Source organism: Phocoena sinus, chromosome 5 (genome assembly GCF_008692025.1).
Source record: "Phocoena sinus isolate mPhoSin1 chromosome 5, mPhoSin1.pri, whole genome shotgun sequence".
Taxonomy (NCBI): Eukaryota; Metazoa; Chordata; class Mammalia; order Artiodactyla; family Phocoenidae; genus Phocoena; species Phocoena sinus.
In genome coordinates this window covers 116,091,880-116,110,255 of record NC_045767.1, presented here as the reverse complement: position 1 = coordinate 116,110,255, position 18,376 = coordinate 116,091,880, and the positions used below count along the sequence as shown (strand labels likewise).

The window sequence follows — 18,376 nt, the reverse complement described above, 5'->3', positions numbered from 1 at the left end:
CAGGGTAGATGTGGGAAGAAATAGACTATGCTTGGTGTTACAGCCTGAGAACATAACTATCCCCAATCCCTAGGAGAACAACTAATTTTCTCCTGAAAACAAAAGGAAAGGGGAAAATTCTGACCTGTGTTTTGATTCCAGGAACCTCTCAAAATATCATTACCATGTTATTTCCGCTGCCCCAGGTGACCACTGCTATTATTGAATACTCCAAATGCTGGCAGGCTGAATCTGTTTTTCAGTTCTAGCTCATTGCCCTGTGTGTGGTTCCTATGAATGCTTTTATTTAGTAAACTTGAGACCAAGAAACTAATTTCTTTTGTTTTTCTTGGAAATGTGCAGATTTATTTTTGTTTCTACCCTGAGGTGGAAGCTGTACAATCTGCTAAACAAGTGCCAGGAAACTCAGCCTTAGGGCTGAATGCAACTGACTTGGTGCGGAAGCTCCTGGTCTCATTTCAGGGGCAAGTTTAGAAAGTTGCCTCTTAATCAGTTGAGTTGCTTTTCTCAAAATGCCCAGATAATACTGGCTTAAAGAAAAAAAATAGTGTGATTCTCTGATATTCTTCCTTTTAGAAAAGTAGGTAGCTAATGTGAGAATATACACACGCTGCCATTCCTGCAAAGCAGTGCTTCTTAATTAGGGAACTTAAATTTCTTTTTATTTACTCTTTCATACAGGTATAACTTATTACTGTGCAAGGCACAGATCTTAAGTTTACAGTTCAATATAGTTTTACATATCCATTCTGTATCTATACATAGAAATAGAAATCTGTGAAACCCCCACTCAAATCCGGAAATGGAACAGTTCCAGTCCCCTAGAAGGTTTTCTCACCTTTCTTCCCAGTAAAAACCCAGAAAAAAGTTCAGATGTAACCATTATTTTGCTTCTATCACCATAGATTAGTTTTCCCTATACTTGAACTTTATACAAATAAAACCATTGAGTCTGGCTTCTTTTTTCCAATAGTAAGTCTGTGAGATCCATTTATGTTGCATGTCACAGGAGTTCAGCATCCTATGTAGCATTCCACTGTGTGAATATATCATAAGTTATTGATCTATTCAAATGTTGATAGACATTTGGCTTGTTTCCAGTTTTTAGTTAATACAAATAAAGCTGCTGTGAGCATTTTTACATCTGCCCTTTGATGGACACGAACACTTTGCTCTTTGGTATACACGCCCATGAGTAGAATTGCTGCAACTCATCATAGGATATATATTTTTAGTTTTAGTAGATTTGTTAGTAGCTTTAGTGTTCCAAAGTTATTGTGCCAATTGCTTTCCTACCAGCAGCATATAAAATTTCTAGTTACTCTACATTACTAGCATTTGGTGTTGTGGGTCATTAATTTTAGCCATTCTAGTGAGTGTGTATCTCATTGTGGTCTTACTTTGCATTTTCCTGAGGACCAGTCCAACCAGAGTCTGTTCTGTCTTCTTTTGTTTTATCACACATTTTCAAGCTACTGCCCCTGAGATCTTGATTCATTGAGTCTCCTGAGTGAGGCCCAGGCACCTAGATTTCTCAAATACTCAACAAGTAATTCTGCCAAGATGCCATGACACCTCTGGATAAAAATTAAATCATTTGTCAGCACTAAGGGTTTGTTTTAAAAGTCTCCAAGAATGTTTTCACATTCTATTAAGGAGATAGATGGTCATGACAGATAAGATTGGACTCTGATGAAAGGTCTTCGATTTTTGATTAAATAATTTGAAGACATTTCAGGTTGCTTCAGTGAAAATTGTGACTACCGCCCTTTCTTGTTTGTATCCATTTGATAGATTTGCCCTTATAAAATGTTCTTCCGTAAAGAAGGGTATGTTCAGAAGTGAGAAGACGGCCATTTTTTTTTAATTGCTCTTTTTACTTTATTTTTTATTTTTTGGCCACACTGCACAGCGTGTGGGATCTTATCAGTTCCCTGACCAGGAATCAAACTGGCACCCCCTGCGTTGGAAGGCCAAGTCTTTTTTTTTTCTTTTTTAACTTCTTTTTTTTTTTTTTTTTTTTTTGGCTGTGTTGGGTCTTTGTTGCTACGCGCTGGCTTTCTCTAGCTGTGGCGAGTGGCGGCTACTCTTCCTTGTGGTGTGCAGAGCACGGGCATTAGGCGCACAGGCTTTAGTAGTTGCAGCACGCAGGCTCAGTAGTTGAGGCACGTGGGCCCTAGAGTGCACGAGCTTCAGTAGTTGTGGCTCGTGGGCTCTAGAGCACAGGCTCAGTAGTTGTGGCACACGGGCTTAGTTGCTCCGCAGCCTGTGAGATCTTCCCAGGCCAGGGATTGAACCCATGTCCCCTGCATTGGCAGGTGGATTCTTAACCACTGCGCCAGCAGGGAAGTCCCGAAGGGGGAGTTTTAGCCACTGGACTACTGGGGAAGTCGAAGATGGCCATTTTAGCATTAATAGTAATGCCTACTCTTTGTGGACTCTTTATTTTCTAAGTTAATTGTATATAAATCACATAAATCTATTTGAAATGCTTCTCTTTACAGAAAAAAAAAAAAAATCTACAACAGACCTGGTAAATCAGGAGTCAGTAGATATAGAGCAACCTATTTACCTTTAATTGTGAACATAAAGGGAAAACTTTTGCAATAGCCACAAGCAAATGTTCTGTCAACAAATGTAGCCCATCTTGGGAGGAAAGGATCTCATCTGGTCTCCTGACAGGAAGTGAGCAATACCACAGTTTTATTACCACATGGAGCTCAGGCAGGGTATGTCAGTAGTTACAAAATCAGAGGATCTTAGCGCATCAACTTTGAAATAGTCTACCTTACCCATAATAAAGAGTAAGATTGCTTCCCTGGACTTAAGCACGTGTACCATTTGATTTAAAAAATATTATTTTGAATATTTCAAGGCATTGGCTGGGCACTCCAGCTTGTATGAGGGACACTAACTCCAGAGCGTTATGCTTCCAAATGGGATAAAACTGTGCATTAAGGTAGGGATCGTGTGAACCAATCTATTATTTGTGGCTCCCCTCACAGAACAATCTATTCCTCTTCACTGAAAACCCGTTAAGGCTTTCCTTTGCAGTACTTATTAGCTTTCTAAGTAAAATTAAATTAAGAGTTTGCTACAGCATCATATAAGGCCTTTAGTGGATGCCAGTTATCCTCTTCATGCCTTCTGAATTAAGAGAGGAAATAATTTTACACACAGAAGCACACCCTATGCTGATGTTTGGTTCTCAGAAACTTGATACCACCATTCCTTAGAAAGAACAGTCAGTCAGAAACCCAAGTGAGGCAGAAAGCAATAAACATGGTCTGCTCAACTACTTGTAGGGTAGAATGGGGGCTAATCCCATGTCTTTCTAAGGTTGAAGAGAAGTTTCTTCTTTCAGACCAGTTGGTTAACTTTGGCTAGAAGTTTTATGTTAAAGAATATTTAGATACCATGCCATGCTGGCATTAAAATACACAGAGTTGAGGATATAGTCAAATTACCATGAGTAAAATCATCCCAAACACTCAAACTTTGAAGATGGTGCATTATCTGAGCCCAAGGTGGGAAAGCAGTGTCGCCTTACCTTTTAAAGTCCTTTGTGTGCCATGTTGTTTGGAACAGTTGGGCTTGCTGTTCACGGCTATTTGAAGGTCTTTTCTTCCATGAGCTTGCTAGTGAACATAATGGAGGTTTCTCTCTAGTTCTTGCCTCCGAGAAGTATACATAAGTCTTCCCATATTGTGAACAAGATTTTTTTTGCTTAAAAAGGAACCTTTGAATCCCAGTCCTTTTGTCAGAAAATGGAGAGGCTCTTGCAGCTATACAAGAGTAAAACACTTTCATCATTCACAGGTGGCAGAAATGGAAGGTTAAAAATGAGATAGTCCCATTGTGTTAATAAAACAAGGCCAAACAAAAGTGATTGCTTGGCTGGGTGACTTTTTTCCCCACTTAAGATGAATCACTCAGTTCGTTTAGTATATAGCCATCCAGTTTAGAAAAAATATTAAAAGTGTATCTATAAAAACAACGACTTGAAAAAAACAAAACAAAACAACTGCCTGGAAAAGTTATTTTAGGAGTTACAGTGGAAAACTAGAATTCATACTATTTTATGCGGTAAAGTTTTTCCAGTGTTTAGTTTGATTTTGTTGGGTCAGAACTAAACATTTAACTAGTATACAATTTTACCATATCTCTGTGATAGAAAAAAGAAATATATAAAATATACTTGTGAATACACCCTGTAGGCTACATAGAATACAGCAACTACTTTCTGATTCCTCTGCTTTTTTTTCTCCTCAATGTTGTATATATTTTCCTTAAGGTCTTTAAAGGGTAAATATTTTTCATAGTTCTCTGAAGTTTAACACTCCACAAGGATTTACTCTGAGTCACTGATTAATCTAGGGCATTTCAAATCCCCTTAAAAATATCTGTTTATATTTGTTTCAAAATCAAAACAGTAAAACATTTCATAGGGTATGTTATAAACACTATTTATAACCAGCATCAATTAGACATGATGAGGTACTTATGAGTTCCTGCGAAATTACGCCATTATCTTGTACAAATGTCAAAAAATTAATTTATCCTTTTCTCACCATCGTCTGTTCTGGCCTTTCATACATAAGAAAGAATGAATTCATTTCTGTCATAAAGTGTTAGCTTTTGTTAGATGAGCTTGTGTGAAGACTTGACATTGCGTGCAGCATAGCAAAGATAGAACATTAGAAATTAGCTCAAGTTCTCCTTCACCCAGGCCGAAGTCTCCAACAGAAAGAAATTTTCATACTCGGTTAGCATCTAGCAGGGCTCACAGAGATTTCTGGAAGAGCAAATTCCAAACTGCACGTGCAGGTGAAGGGGTCTTGCAGATCGGGGATTGCTTTCACCTCTTCCAACCTGGTATAGAGAAAGTGCTAACAAGTGAGTTTCTGTTGGGTGAATGGAGTGTTTTTGAGCATCTGCCCCAGGAGTTCTGATCCTTTCGGTTTGCTTTGGGGACCCACAATTAAAGATAAACTAATTAAAGATAGCCATACTCACGTGTTATCATTCAAGCTTTACCATTGGGATATGAGCTTCTCTGCCTAGGAAGAAGAGTTTTGAAATAAGCTACATAAACTTGGCTGTAGTGCATATGTGGACGTTAATGTTGAATACATAAAGATCTCATCAAAAGCACATGGACTTGCTCTGTAGAATCTAGAGAAGAGAGAGCAGACCTTTCGCTCTTCCCTGGGGAATTGACAGACCAAATGACCTGCCTGTTATTCTAGTCTGTGGAACATATTAAGTCTTCTTACCACTTTTTAGCATCGTTAGGTACTGTTTTGTTGTGAAAAATCTCAGTTTCAACCCAGCCTTTTCTGTTCTAATATAAACAGACAATAAACAGATTTGTTTATTCAAATATGAGCATTTACCTTTTTTTCTGGATCTATAGCCCCGTATTCCTAACCAGACTAACAGAATTTTTCTTTTGGGCCCTCAAAAATTACCTTGGTTGTGTGAGATTTTATTTCTAGGCTTTCAACTTGTTTTCAAATTACTTCATTCTACACAATTTAGCTATGTTCATATGTCTTCTCAGAATGTAGTTAAGTGCTTAATAAATTACTTCTTTACCTGCTGACCCCTTTTGCATTAAAATACTACAGAAATCCGATAACGGCAAATGAGGCTATGAACGGAGGGAAGAGGTGATGCCTTAAAGAAAAGCTCTTTCCTTAAATGTGAATCCTGGAGTTAGACATATTTCTCCCTAGTCGGTGGCTAAGAAGTAGAAAGAAAAGGATGAACAGCAAGATAAACATGGGGTAAAGAGCTGGCCCTGGTACGCACAGCACCATGGGCCTGTAGATACCACATAATAAAATGGGTCTCCTTGGAAGGTTGGCTTGGCTTAGAAAGTGCTTTATTATCATGAAAAAAAAGTCTGCTGCTGCTTGGGCTAACATCTCCATTCCCAATAACCTCAAAACCAAAGAGTGTTCAAGGCAACATTAACCACGCCTTTTTTTTTTTTTTTTTTTTTTTTTGCATAACCAGAGGCTTGTGGGATCTTAGTTCACTCACCAGGGACTGGACCTGGGCCCTGGCAGTGAAAGCGCCAAGTCCTAACCAGTGGACCGCCAGGGAATTTCCACCCATGGCTTTTTTAGAGCCTCTGGAAGAAAGAACCCTACCCTTCAGATCTCGTTATTAACGAGAACCAGTAATTTTCTGTGTCAGCGTTGCCATTTAGGTAGCACGTATTTTAACTGACACTGTCCTGGTTTATCCTGTTTCCGTGTGTTTAAACGATTTATCTCCAAACTTTAGAGTAGCTGGTCACAGAGCACCGAGCTGATCTCCCTGTGCTATGCGGCTGCTTCCCACTAGCTATCTGTGGGATAGGGAGGGTGGGAGGGAGACGCAAGACGGAGGAGATACGGGGATACATGTATACGTCTAGCTGATTGACTTTGTTATACAGCAGAAACTAACACACCATTGTAAAGCAATTATACTCCAATGAAGATGTTAAAAAAAATGGGATGGACAGTGACGGTCACACTTGGGTGTTGCAGATCCTGTGAAGCCACCTGGCAGCTCCTTACAAGCACCGGCTGATTTACCACTGGCGATAAATACAGCACCACCATCCACCCAGGTGGATGCCTCCTCTGCCGCTCCACCTCCTCCATATCAGCTAATTAGCCTTCCACCACACCTGGAAACCCTTGGCATCCAGGAGGATCCTCAAGACTACCTCTTGCTAATCAACTGTCAGAGCAAGAAGCCTGAACCCACCAGGTAAATCACCTGTGTCTCTGTGCGTGTACGTGCATACCCTTAGGCATCTTACCTTTAAACTTTTTAAAGCCTGATTTGAAGGCTTAAAAGTAACCATCTGTAGAAGCTCATCTTTTAGGCTTATAATTCAGGTTGATGTTCCTCCACGAATGATTTCCGATATTCAGGAGATTTTATTGGAGAAGCACATTGTCTATCATTTTTGGCAAAGAACACTTGCGCCTTCATGGCTCCTTTGGAAATCTGCCTCCTGTGTCTTAGTCCTTGTTACAGGTTCACAGTGTTACTTGCTTAACAGATTTCACTGATTTATATATAAATGGTGATCTTGCTCCATTTCTTATGTGATTGTAAACCAGCCAAGGGTCATCTTTTGTTTCTGAAGAAGGAGAGGAATACCTACTGCTAGAAGATTTTGAAAGCAAAACGATTCCATTGCAGTGAGTGTGTTGTGGTTGCTTTGGATCTGTGTGAGAATCATACGGGTAAAATCCCACTATAGCAAATCCTGTGGAATACACACACCAGATGTTAGTGAAATTTGATGAGCTCAAATATACTGCTAAAAACTTTGAAACTTTCAAATCTTCGCGCGTAGCAATGAAGCAGCGCTCACCACAGGCCTTGACCTCAGATATTTAAGTAGAACGAAGTATATGGATTTCAGTACTTGACCAAAGAAGATATCGTAAAACTTCCCTGAATCCTTGGTTTCCCTGTCATCTTTTTTTTTTTTTTTTTTTTTTTTTAATGCGTTACGCGGGCCTCTCACCGTTGTGGCCTCTCCCGTTGCGGAGCACAGGCTCCAGACGCGCAGGCTCAGCGGCCATGGCTCACGGGCCCAGCCGCTCCGCGGCATGTGGGATCTTCCCGGACCGGGGCACGAACCCGCGTCCCCTGCATCGGCAGGCGGCCTCTCAACCACTGCGCCACCAGGGAAGCCCTCCCTGTCATCTTGATCTCTGCTCCCATACCCCTCTTTTCTTCCAAGCTATGAGATATTATCATTTAATCATTCTTCTCATTTGATGTTGAATCATTGGAAGACTGGAGGTAACGGTGAGAACTGAGCCAGAACTTGGTGATCACAAGGCCTGTCATACCGTTAATAGCTATGTGACAACTAGTGATATTGGGTATATTTATTTTCTTAATTTGCAATATTAAGGAGGGAGGGGAATTGCATTGAAATATAAAAGATTTTTTTTTTAAACAGGGATATTAGATTCAAGGATTTTTTTCATGTCAAAAGTGACTGTTACTGGGCTAAAGGATCATACAAAACCCTTGTTCAAAAATGTTTATATAGAATTTGTTAAGATCCACAAATTAGTTTCTGTGAACCGTTCCCTGAAATAGTGGAAATAGCCCACAAATCTTCCAAAGATGAGTTTCTATGTATTTGTTGTAATGGGATTTTACCTGTAAAAGTTAAAAAAAAAAAAAAAAAGGAGGAAAAATTATAAATCAACACTGGTTAATATCAAATTCTAACTTGATTTTTGCTTGTTTGCTGTGAGAATTTAAAATTATACACTCGCAACGTTGTTGCATATGCTACTAATAACTAAGATTTTATTTTAGGGAGCTCCACAATTATTTTTCCATCTCAGCTTTTCAAAAGCCAACAGCTGAGTGACAGTTTTCAGTACACTTTCTTTTTATATAGTGTCTTTCGTTGATCTCATTGGTATCATAACTTTCCTACTGTAGTAGAAATTATGCTCAAAATCATTACTCAGATATATTTTGTATCTGTATTTTGCAAAAGTGACAGTTAAATAGCAAATATTTGTGAAGTACTCGCTGAGGGCCCACTGTTTCGCTAGGTGCTATGAAGGTACAAACTAAGTACATAAGATAAAGCCCCTTTAGATTCAGTCACCTTCAGAGTTTAACGGTAAAGCTTGTGAAGGAATCAAAACATGCAAGCATGAAGTGCTTATAGATGAAGGTAAGATGTGAGCATTGCCTTGCAAACTCCCATTCTTCCTGCAACACTCAGCTCAGACATCTGCTCCTCTAAGGAGGCATTCCACTAAACTCCCAGGCTGGATTAAATGCCTCTCTGGGTTTTCAGAGAATCCTGGTTGTACCTCTATGTCTCTGTTTTATTGGGTTGGCCAAAAAGTACCTTTAGTTTTTTAAGTAAAAATAAAAGACACATCTTTCATTTTCACCAAGAGCTTTATTGAACAACATATTCACCCTTTTGTTCCACTGTCTTCTGCCGTTTTTCAGGCAACTTCATAATTCCATCTTCCCAAAACTTTTAATCTTTTTGAGCAAAGAACTATTCCAGGTGCCTTTTACAGTCTTCCAGGGAATTGAAATTTTTTCCTTTAAGAGAATTTTGTAAACACCGAAATAAATGGAAATCCGAAGGTGCAATGTCTGGTGAACACGGCGGATGAGTCAGAACTTCCCAGCCAAGCTGTAACAGTTTTTGCCTGGTCATCAAAGAAACATGCGGTCTTGCGTTATCCTGATGGAAGATTATGCGTTTTCTGTTGACTAATTCTGGACGCTTTTCATCAAGTGCTGCTTTCAGTTGGTCTAATTGGGAGCAATACATGTTGGAATTAATCGTGTGGTTTTCCGGAAGGAGCTCGTAACAGAGGACTTCCTTCCAATCCCACCATATACACAACATCACCTTCTTTGCATGAATGCTGGCCTTTGGTGTGCTTGGTGGTGGTTCATTTCGCTTGCCCCACGCTCTCTACCGTTTCACATTATTGTACAGTATCCACTTTTCATCACCCGTCACAATTGGTTTTAAAAAACGGAACGTATTCATTACGTTTAAGTAGAGAATCGCATGTGGAAATAGGTCAAGAAGGTTTTCTACACTTAATTTATGTGGAACCCAAACATCAAAGCTATTAAAACATAACCAAGCGGGTGCAAATGATTTTCAGCGCTTGATTTGGGTATTTTGAGTATGTCGGCTATCTCCCACGTGGTATAACATTGATTGTTCTCAGTTAATGTCTCGATTTGATCGCTCTCAACTTCAACTGGTCTACCTGACTGTGGAGCATCGTCCAGTGAGAAACCTCTAGCACGAAACTTCGCAAACCACTTTTGACACATTTGATCAGTCATAGCACCTCTCCATATACTACACTGACTACCTCTCCATATACTACACCTCTCCATATACTACACCTCTCGACTACCTCTCCATATACTACACCTCTCCATATACTACACTGACTACCTCTCCATATACTACAACTGAAACTGCGTTTCAGTGGCATTTTTACCTTTCTTGAAATAATAAAGCATAATATGCTGAAAATGTTGCTTTTTCCTTCCATTTTCAATATTAAAATGGCTACAGAAAAGTTCACCAATTTTGATAAGTCTTTTTTTTTTTAAATGCACGCTGATATGACAGCTGTCACATACAATCTAACAAAACTGTTTCAAACGAAGTTAAAGACAACTAAGTGCTACTAGAACCATCTTACGGAAAAAACGGAACGAACCTTTTGGCCAGCCCAGTATCACAGAATTGGAAATCGCTTGCTAATTTTATGTATTCTCCACTACACTCTAAGCTAGTCAAAGACAGGGAACTTAGTACTCATTGTACTTCTAGCTTCTTCTTAACTTCACGTTTGAATTAAATCAAGTACAAATTTTAGAATATGTGTTAGAAATTCCTAGAAAGGTCAGTGCAAGTGTTTTTGAGAGGGAGGGTGAGATGCCTCATAGGAGGAGTAGCCTCAGTGCCAAGGGGAGTTGTTTGTGGGCTTTTTTGTAGTTCCTCCAGCCTGTAGGAACCCTTAAAGGGATTTTCTCTGAAGAGGTGAGTGACCTGAAAACCATGTTTTGGAAATATTGATCTTCTAGCAGTCCTGGTCCTATGGATGGTACGATAGATTGGAAGAGGGAGAAACTAGAGGAAAGAAGTTTGCTGAGGGAGGGTTCCATGCTGTAGATCTCAGCAGAAACATGGACCTGAACTTGGGGTGGTGACAGCGGGAACAGAGTGGGGGAATAGGCGCTTGGCTAGAAAGAAGGACTTTGTGCCCAAGTGATGGTAGTGATCAAAGAGAATGAATCAAAGTTGATTGGATTTTGAGTTTAGAGAATCTGGGATAAAGACATTTTTCATGGCAAGTCAGAAAGGACCACCAATTTGAGAAGTAGTTGAGTTTAGTTTGGTACACATGAGCAAGGGAACACTGGGATAACCAAGTAGCAATACGTTTGAACCGTTTGTAAATACAGGACTCGGAATTTGGTGAGAAGATAGCAGTTGTCAGCATTCAGTAGAAGGGGAAGTTACGGGAAAGGAGGATTTTTTAATGGTGTGTGCTGTAAAGACTTAGAGGACTGATTTCTGTTGGCCATTTCCAGGTTGGAGAGACAGGAAGAAAGAGGCAGTCAATGAAACAAGGGCATAATCAGTGAGGAAGAAGGAAAGTCAGGATATTGCAATAAAGGGCTTCTGATACTCGCGGGGGAGAGTTTCAGTGAATAAATGCAATACACAGCGCCAGATGTTACCAAGAAATCAGAGAGATATGCCCTTAAAAAAAAAACTATCTTAAGTTATTTGTTTTAAATATTGAGTTTAAATTCCTACAGGACTTTGGACAACACACATAGGTAGTTAAGGTATCTTGTTTAGCATTAAGGGAGGACCAGCGTTCGGGTATTGGTAGCTTCATTTTGACTTATTCCCAAATTTCGTGATACCACAAAATACAGAGATCAAAAATGTGCCCAAAGCATAAAATACACTCTAATGAGATTTCTCAAGGTGAATTATTGTTTGGAGTTGGCTAACTCCTTGCTTTGTATTTTGATTCTTTTCATAGTATTGGCTAAATATTTGTTAAAGAAAATAAATAGAAAAGAAGATACCCAAAACCTATCAAGTTGCCACCTCCTTGTAGATCACATTGAATTTATTCAATACCAGGTAATCATTAGACTTTTCATTTATCAGAACAACAGAGTTGCCACAGGTGGGCTAAAGAGCAATGGATCAGCTTGATAAACTGTTGGCACGAGGTTTTTGCATGCTTTTCAGAGGAAGTGCTTTTCCTGGTGTCTTGTGCCTTAATCATTTACCTTCCTCCAAGTTTTGTACCTTTCTAATTACAATGCTTCAGGGATTGTGGTTTTACGTGTGGACTTACTAGGTGGAGTTGGGGGGTGTGGACAGGTACAGAACAAGATTAGGGAGAATGCTTTTGGTTTTGTGGTGGCGGTTTTGTTATCTGGTGTATAATCATAAAAACTCAGGAACATTCGTGCTTTCAATCAGATGGGTCACACACACCAAAAACTTGAATGAAAAAAACATGGAGTTTGATTGCTAAGCTAGAAATATATTTATTAAAATGTAGTCTTCGGTCTTCACCGTGTTTTCTGTCGTTAACAATTTTTATTTAGAACGCATGCTGATTCTGCAAAATCCACCCCTTCGGAGACAGACTGCAATGATAACGTCCCTTCTCATAAAAATCCTGCTTCCTCCCAGAGCAAACATGGAGTGAATGGCTTTTTCCAGCAGCAGTTGATGTATGACTCTCCACCGTCTCGGGCTGCATCCATTTCCGTAGACTCCAGCCTTTATAACCTGCCCAGAAGTCACTCCCATGACGTCTTACCAAAGGTGTCTCCTTCAAGTACCGAAGCCGACGGAGAGCTCTATGTTTTTAATACCCCATCCGGGACCTCGAGTGTAGAGCCTCAAATGAGGCATGTATCTATTAGTTATGACATTCCTCCAACACCTGGTAATACTTATCAGATTCCACGAACATTTCCAGAAGGAACCTTGGGGCAGACGTCAAAGCTAGACACTATTCCAGATATTCCTCCACCTCGGCCACCGAAACCGCATCCGGCTCATGACCGATCTCCTGTGGACACGTGTAGCATCACACGCACAGCCTCTGACACTGACAGTAGTTACTGTATCCCGACAGCAGGGGTGCCACCGTCCCGTAGTAATACCATTTCCACTGTGGATTTGAACAAATTGCGAAAAGGTCAGCTCCAGTTGGCTTTTCCTGGCTTAGAGGTTAACGATAGAAAATCTCTTTTTCTGAGTATTTGTTCTTGGACGCTCAGTGTGACGTTAAATGGCAGTCCCTTTTTCCTTCAGCGCTGCAGTTACCCACTCGGGTAGCGAAGCTGTCAGAGCCTCAGTAGATCCCAGGAAGTGTGTTTGTGCAGGCAGCGTGTGCCTGTGTACATGTTGTGGTGGAAGGGAGAAAGACGAGGAGATTTTCATCCCTAAGAAGTATGGCCTTAGTAATACTTCCCTGCCTCAGGGAGTGTGCACCACTCTCTCTCACTTCCTCTACATCCTGGGTGAGCAGACCCGATGGGGAAGAGGCACAGGAAATGGACCAGCCGCAGAGCCTTTCCCAGTCATACCCTTTCCCGTATTTGTGTCCTATTATGGCCGCTTCTGTGTCACATCTGTTGGGCTCTGTTTCCTTCCTTCCCAGATCAACGGTTTTTACGTTATGTCTACCAGGTGATATTCAGTTGCAATCAGGTCATTCTGCTTTTTGTTTGTTTGATTTTATTTATTTTTAAAGCTCTGGATCTTCTCTCCCCTTACGCCTTAGCCACTTCACTGACTCCTGTACCATCTTCCTAGAGCCTGCCAAAAGTTACAGACTTTGAGAGGAGAAAAATTGAGTCTGGGTTAGCCTCTGAGGGTCCTAAAGTCCTGAAAATAAAAAGCCCAAGTTTAAAAGGCACCCACCCTAAAAACTACATCTGACACTTCTGGATTTTGTGGTAGAGTTATCCAGCTGTTCTAAAGAAGTTAAAGATTTGATGCCTTGTGGATGGTACTTATGTCAATACTTATTTAGCCATTCAACACCAATTTCTAACTTCTTTCTCGAAATGGCTGTAATGTATCTTGAGGTGGTTATAAGTTAGTGAGATATAAGTTATACCCAAGGGTGCAAAAGATAAGAAAACAGAAGTATTTCTTTTCTCCATCTTTAAATAACCCATCTCACTGTCACAATCAAATACTGGTACTGGGGCTTCCCTGGTGGCACAGTGGTTGAGAGTCCGCCTGCCGATGTAGGGGACACGGGTTCGTGCCCCGGTCCGGGGGGATCCCACATGCCACGGAGCGGCTGGGCTGTGTGCTCCGCAGCGGGAGAGACCACAACAGTGAGAGGCCTGTGTACCGCAAAAAAAAAAAAAAAAAAAAAAAAAATACTGGTACTGGTTAGCATATGAATAAATGTCTGCATTTTCTAGTGGTTTAATGTTTCAATTCAAGATGTTATTCTGTGAGCATCCTTTTTAAGATCTGTGTGTGTGCATGCATGCATATATGAAAAGAGAGAGAGAGAGAGAAGGTCATTCCTGATTACCCTGGGAACTGGCAAAGATGGGGAGAAATATTGATAGTTTGTTCTCTGTTTTAGATGCTAGTTCTCAAGACTGCTATGATATTCCACGAACATTTCCAACTGATAGATCTAGTTCACTCGAAGGCTTCCACAACCACTTTGTAAGTATAATTGACCTTGGCATCCTCAAGTGTATTTCATTGTCAAAACCTTCGCACTTAGGACCCTGAGACTAAATGAGATCCTGAAATAAAAGTCCCTTCAGATCCACGTGAATAGGCATAAGTTACAACTGTGTTTTCCTGTTTGACAGTAGTTCTTCTTTATTAAAAGAAATGTATGTGTGTTTTAGAAAATCAAAAATGTATTGACAGTGGGGAGTGTATCAAGCGAAGAACTGGATGAAAATTATGTCCCCATGAATCCCAACTCTCCTCCACGACAACATTCCAGCAGTTTCACGGAACCAATTCAGGAAGCAAATTATGTGCCAATGACTCCGGGGACATTTGATTTTTCTTCATTTGGAATGCAAGTGCCTCCTCCCGCTCATATGGGCTTCAGGTCCAGCCCGAAGACCCCTCCTAGAAGGCCAGTTCCTGTTGCAGACTGTGAACCACCCCCCGTGGATCGGAACCTCAAGCCAGACAGAAAAGGTAAGGAGAGCGTGGCATGGTAAAAGGGCCGGGGGTTGCCAGTGGAGATCTGCATCTAACTGTCATTAAATCCAAAACAGAATTGGGACTAGAAATTCAGAAGTATTTCATAGTACCTAAGTTACCAGCTTGTTTAGGTAAAGTAGTAGTGCTGTTTATAGATTAATAATTATTACATCATATGTTGATGCCCAGGTGAGATTTTTTTAAGACTCCCGTCTCTGGAGCAGAGGTTACAAACTAAAATATTCACAAGGATTGGCAAGCAACAGGAGATAATTAGGAGAAACTGGAATGCCCTTGGCCCAGCCAAATGGAGTCACTAACCTACTGCCTGGCTACAATCCTTTGTGGACTTGTGAAACTAACATGGGCCCCCTAGAGGAAAATCTTCTGATTATCAAAAGAAGTCAAAAATTTGGGGGTTTATATGTATTTTCTTTTGATTTTTAAGTTCTACTAGCTAGTTTAATTATTTTAAAAAACCAAAACATTGCAGACCCCGTACCACAGACTTTTACAAGCTAGATATGGTCTTTGGCTGGTCTTTTGTAACCTCTCCTCCAGAGTATTTAATATCAAATCAGACTTGAGATTATTAGTGCACTTGCCATGATTCTTTAAGAACAGTAAGGTTGCTTGTATACTCTTTGCATTCTGTGCATATAACAACTTTTTAAAAATGATTCTGCCTTTGCTGGGGTGTAAACAAATGCTTCTAGTCTATTCTTTCATACTGGCCTTCATAAGTAACATTAAATTCTAAGGTGGCATGGTTGGTTAAGAACTCAGTATAAAAGAAACTTTTCAGCCAAACTGGTAATATGTACCCAAGTTTTTGAAATTTGGGTTCAAGTGGTTAAACCCCAGACAGCCAGCTGTGTTGCCGCAGGCTGCAAGTGTAATTGAATCTCGACAACCAAGTAAGTTAGTGTATTGGCTGTGAGATGCGTGGCACAATTTCTGGGGAATTCAGCACATTTGAAGAGTCTGGTATGCTCTATGTAGCTGTTTTTAAAAAGCATGTAATGTTTGTGTCAATTTCTCATTAACCTGGGCTTGGATCATTAATAGTCATTCTAATTAAGTTCCCAGTGTGGGGGACAGAGACTGAGACTCAGAGTATCTTAAGAAAATGAGTTTTGTTTTGTTTTGCTTTTAAGAAAGTAAATGAAAAGAGAACGTTAGCGGCAACTGAGACACTCCTAGGAGGCCGTCACTTTGTCCTGCTCTCCCTGCATTTCTGTCCTCTGGAAACTCTTTGATCCTGCTTTGCTCTCCCTCACATTCTTTCCTTCTTTCCCGTTTTCTTTTATGCTGCATCCTCTACTTTACGGCTTTCTGCTGTCAGAGAGCTTCGGCCTCTGATGCCCCTGCGTGGCCTCGATTCCGCCCCGTTCCTCCTTTTTATGGGCCCTCGCAGCTTCCACACCTGCTGCTAATTGCCTTGTTCATTATTGACTCACTCCAGATCGCTCAGCGAAAGTTTGATTGGTCTCGTTTGTCCACATCAGGCCACAAGATAGATTGTAGATTGCAGGCGAGCCTACATGCTGGCTGCTGTTGGGTCAAGGGCTCACCTTTGCTCGGACAGCTGGAAGGATGGTTGCACCCCCGGTCACCCCAGAGGCCCCAGCAGCAGAGCCATGATCAGGGCTGGCTATTTTAGAAACAGTGTGAGCATCCCAGGCTTTTTAGGTGATAACTTTTCCTTTTGTTTCTCTTGGTCCTCATTTGTTTTTAAATCTATTTAGACATCCCTCGTCATTTTCTTCTTTGCATACAACACACAAAAGTATGTTTGGACGTGTATAGATTTATAATTGAGCCCACAGAGGGTGGAAGGATTAAGATACAAGTGTCAGGAAGTCCGTGAAACATCGAAACCCTCATTTTAATGCTAAACTGGTTCTCTCCTTCTTTTCCTGTAATTAGCGCATGTTGGCAGCATATCGCTAGTTTTTGACACCAAATGTAACCGTTTTATATCTTGAGGTCCCCACATAAATATGGTCATGGTGTGCTGTGGGTGATGCATGGAGCTCTGAGTCCTTGCGGCTTTGCTCCCCTGCCTCTCCTTCCTCCCCTCAGGATCTGCTTAACACAGTTTGAAAATTCCCAGTATATTTCACAGTTAATGGTTTCACGTGGTAAGCGCAATGCAGAATCAGAAAAGGTCCCTATTTACATGTTGGAAAGTTTTAGGATCGTAATGAAATGCTTTTAGTATCATCTAGGTCTGACAGAGTTCACGTACCCCCATATTGTAGTATATGTTATTTTACGTAGGCAGCATAATAAAATGGCATGTGTATTATACATCATATATATTGCATATATGTGTAATTAAACCTCCCTATGTAAATATATAGTGAAAGTACTATATATTCTAGTACATGAGAGACTGTCCTAGTCCTCTAAACCAACCAATGGTGACCCTACTGTAGAACAGAGCAAAGTAGGTTCCTTGGTTACTTTTGGAGATTCTGTTTAGTCTTTAAAAAATTAACTGAGCTATTGAAAGACAATCTTGAGCTCATGGGCCAGATTACTGATTTGGTATCATTGCTTAGGTACAAAATGAACTGAAAAAGCACCCAGAATAAAATTTCCACATAGTTTTTGGCAAATTCAAGGAGAATAATAGGTTTAGCAAAACAGTAAAGAAGTTACTTAAAGTCTTAGTTATAAAAAAAAAAAAGGGGGGGTGGGTTGCTTTTCTTATTATTACTCTACTTTTTAAAATAAATATGATACAAGAGAAGGCATGAGAAAGTATCTAATATTGCAAGGCAAACTTTGTCAAGTCACTTTAGAAAGTTATAGCTATTCGAGAAAAACATTTTAAAACCCAGATTCAGATCTTGGAGCAAAGTTTATCCATAAAAACTTAAACCGTAAAACAGATGTCTTATTTCATCCTGAAATTCTTCTCATGGTGCATAGCATCTGATGAGTCTGTTTTCATTTCAAATTTTGTGACATCAGATACATGAATCTGTCTATTATTCTAGTATCTCTTATTAACTAAACCTCATAATAAGCAAACCTTATTCTATAAAATATGGCTTGATTAGTTCTAAAACTCAATATAACTAACTCAACACCCAGTATAACTGGTTTCTGTGATCGTCTTCTTGGGAAGGGTCTACAATAAATGAGTGACATTCTAGTCTTGTTTATACCCCCAATTATAGATGTCAGCTGCTGTAGTTAGTAGTACGCATGAGTTTTTCAAATACTTCTGAGTAATTGAAGCTGCAGAAATACATGCACGTTTTAAACACTTACATTCAATGTATTTTCATGGACACTTTACCCAGTCACCCAACTGTGGTAGCTATATTTTCACCCATACTATTTCTGTCACAATAGTATTTGTCCTGAACCGTATCTTGTGTATATTAACAGAGGAGAAAATCATAATTTACATGTACTGTGTTAAATATTAGGAAAGCAGATGAGTCATTGGAAGTGCAGGACAAATTCTGTTTTGATTACTTCAACTGAAACTTTTATATTTTAATGGAAAAGCAACTTTGTAAAGTTTGGGAAATTTCTATAAGATATTGTGATTTCTCTTAAAGTAAGTCCTTA

At 40.0% G+C, this 18,376-nt stretch overlaps 1 protein-coding gene across 6 annotated transcripts in view; it reads left to right on the top strand.

Moving 5' to 3' along the window:
- The window catches only part of GAB1 (GRB2 associated binding protein 1), a 125,688-nt gene that overhangs the window by 89,652 nt on the left and 17,660 nt on the right, over positions 1-18,376 (top strand). For 3 of the 6 annotated variants that reach the window (XM_032633045.1, XM_032633047.1, XM_032633051.1), the window contains exons 3-7: positions 6,543-6,768; positions 7,128-7,208; positions 12,184-12,785; positions 14,199-14,284; positions 14,476-14,779. In XM_032633045.1, the coding sequence (XP_032488936.1) occupies positions 6,543-6,768; positions 7,128-7,208; positions 12,184-12,785; positions 14,199-14,284; positions 14,476-14,779 (1,299 nt within the window). The remainder of the gene's footprint in view (positions 1-6,542; positions 6,769-7,127; positions 7,209-12,183; positions 12,786-14,198; positions 14,285-14,475; positions 14,780-18,376) is intronic. The other 3 variants (XM_032633049.1, XM_032633050.1, XM_032633046.1) reach the window with 1 other exon arrangement.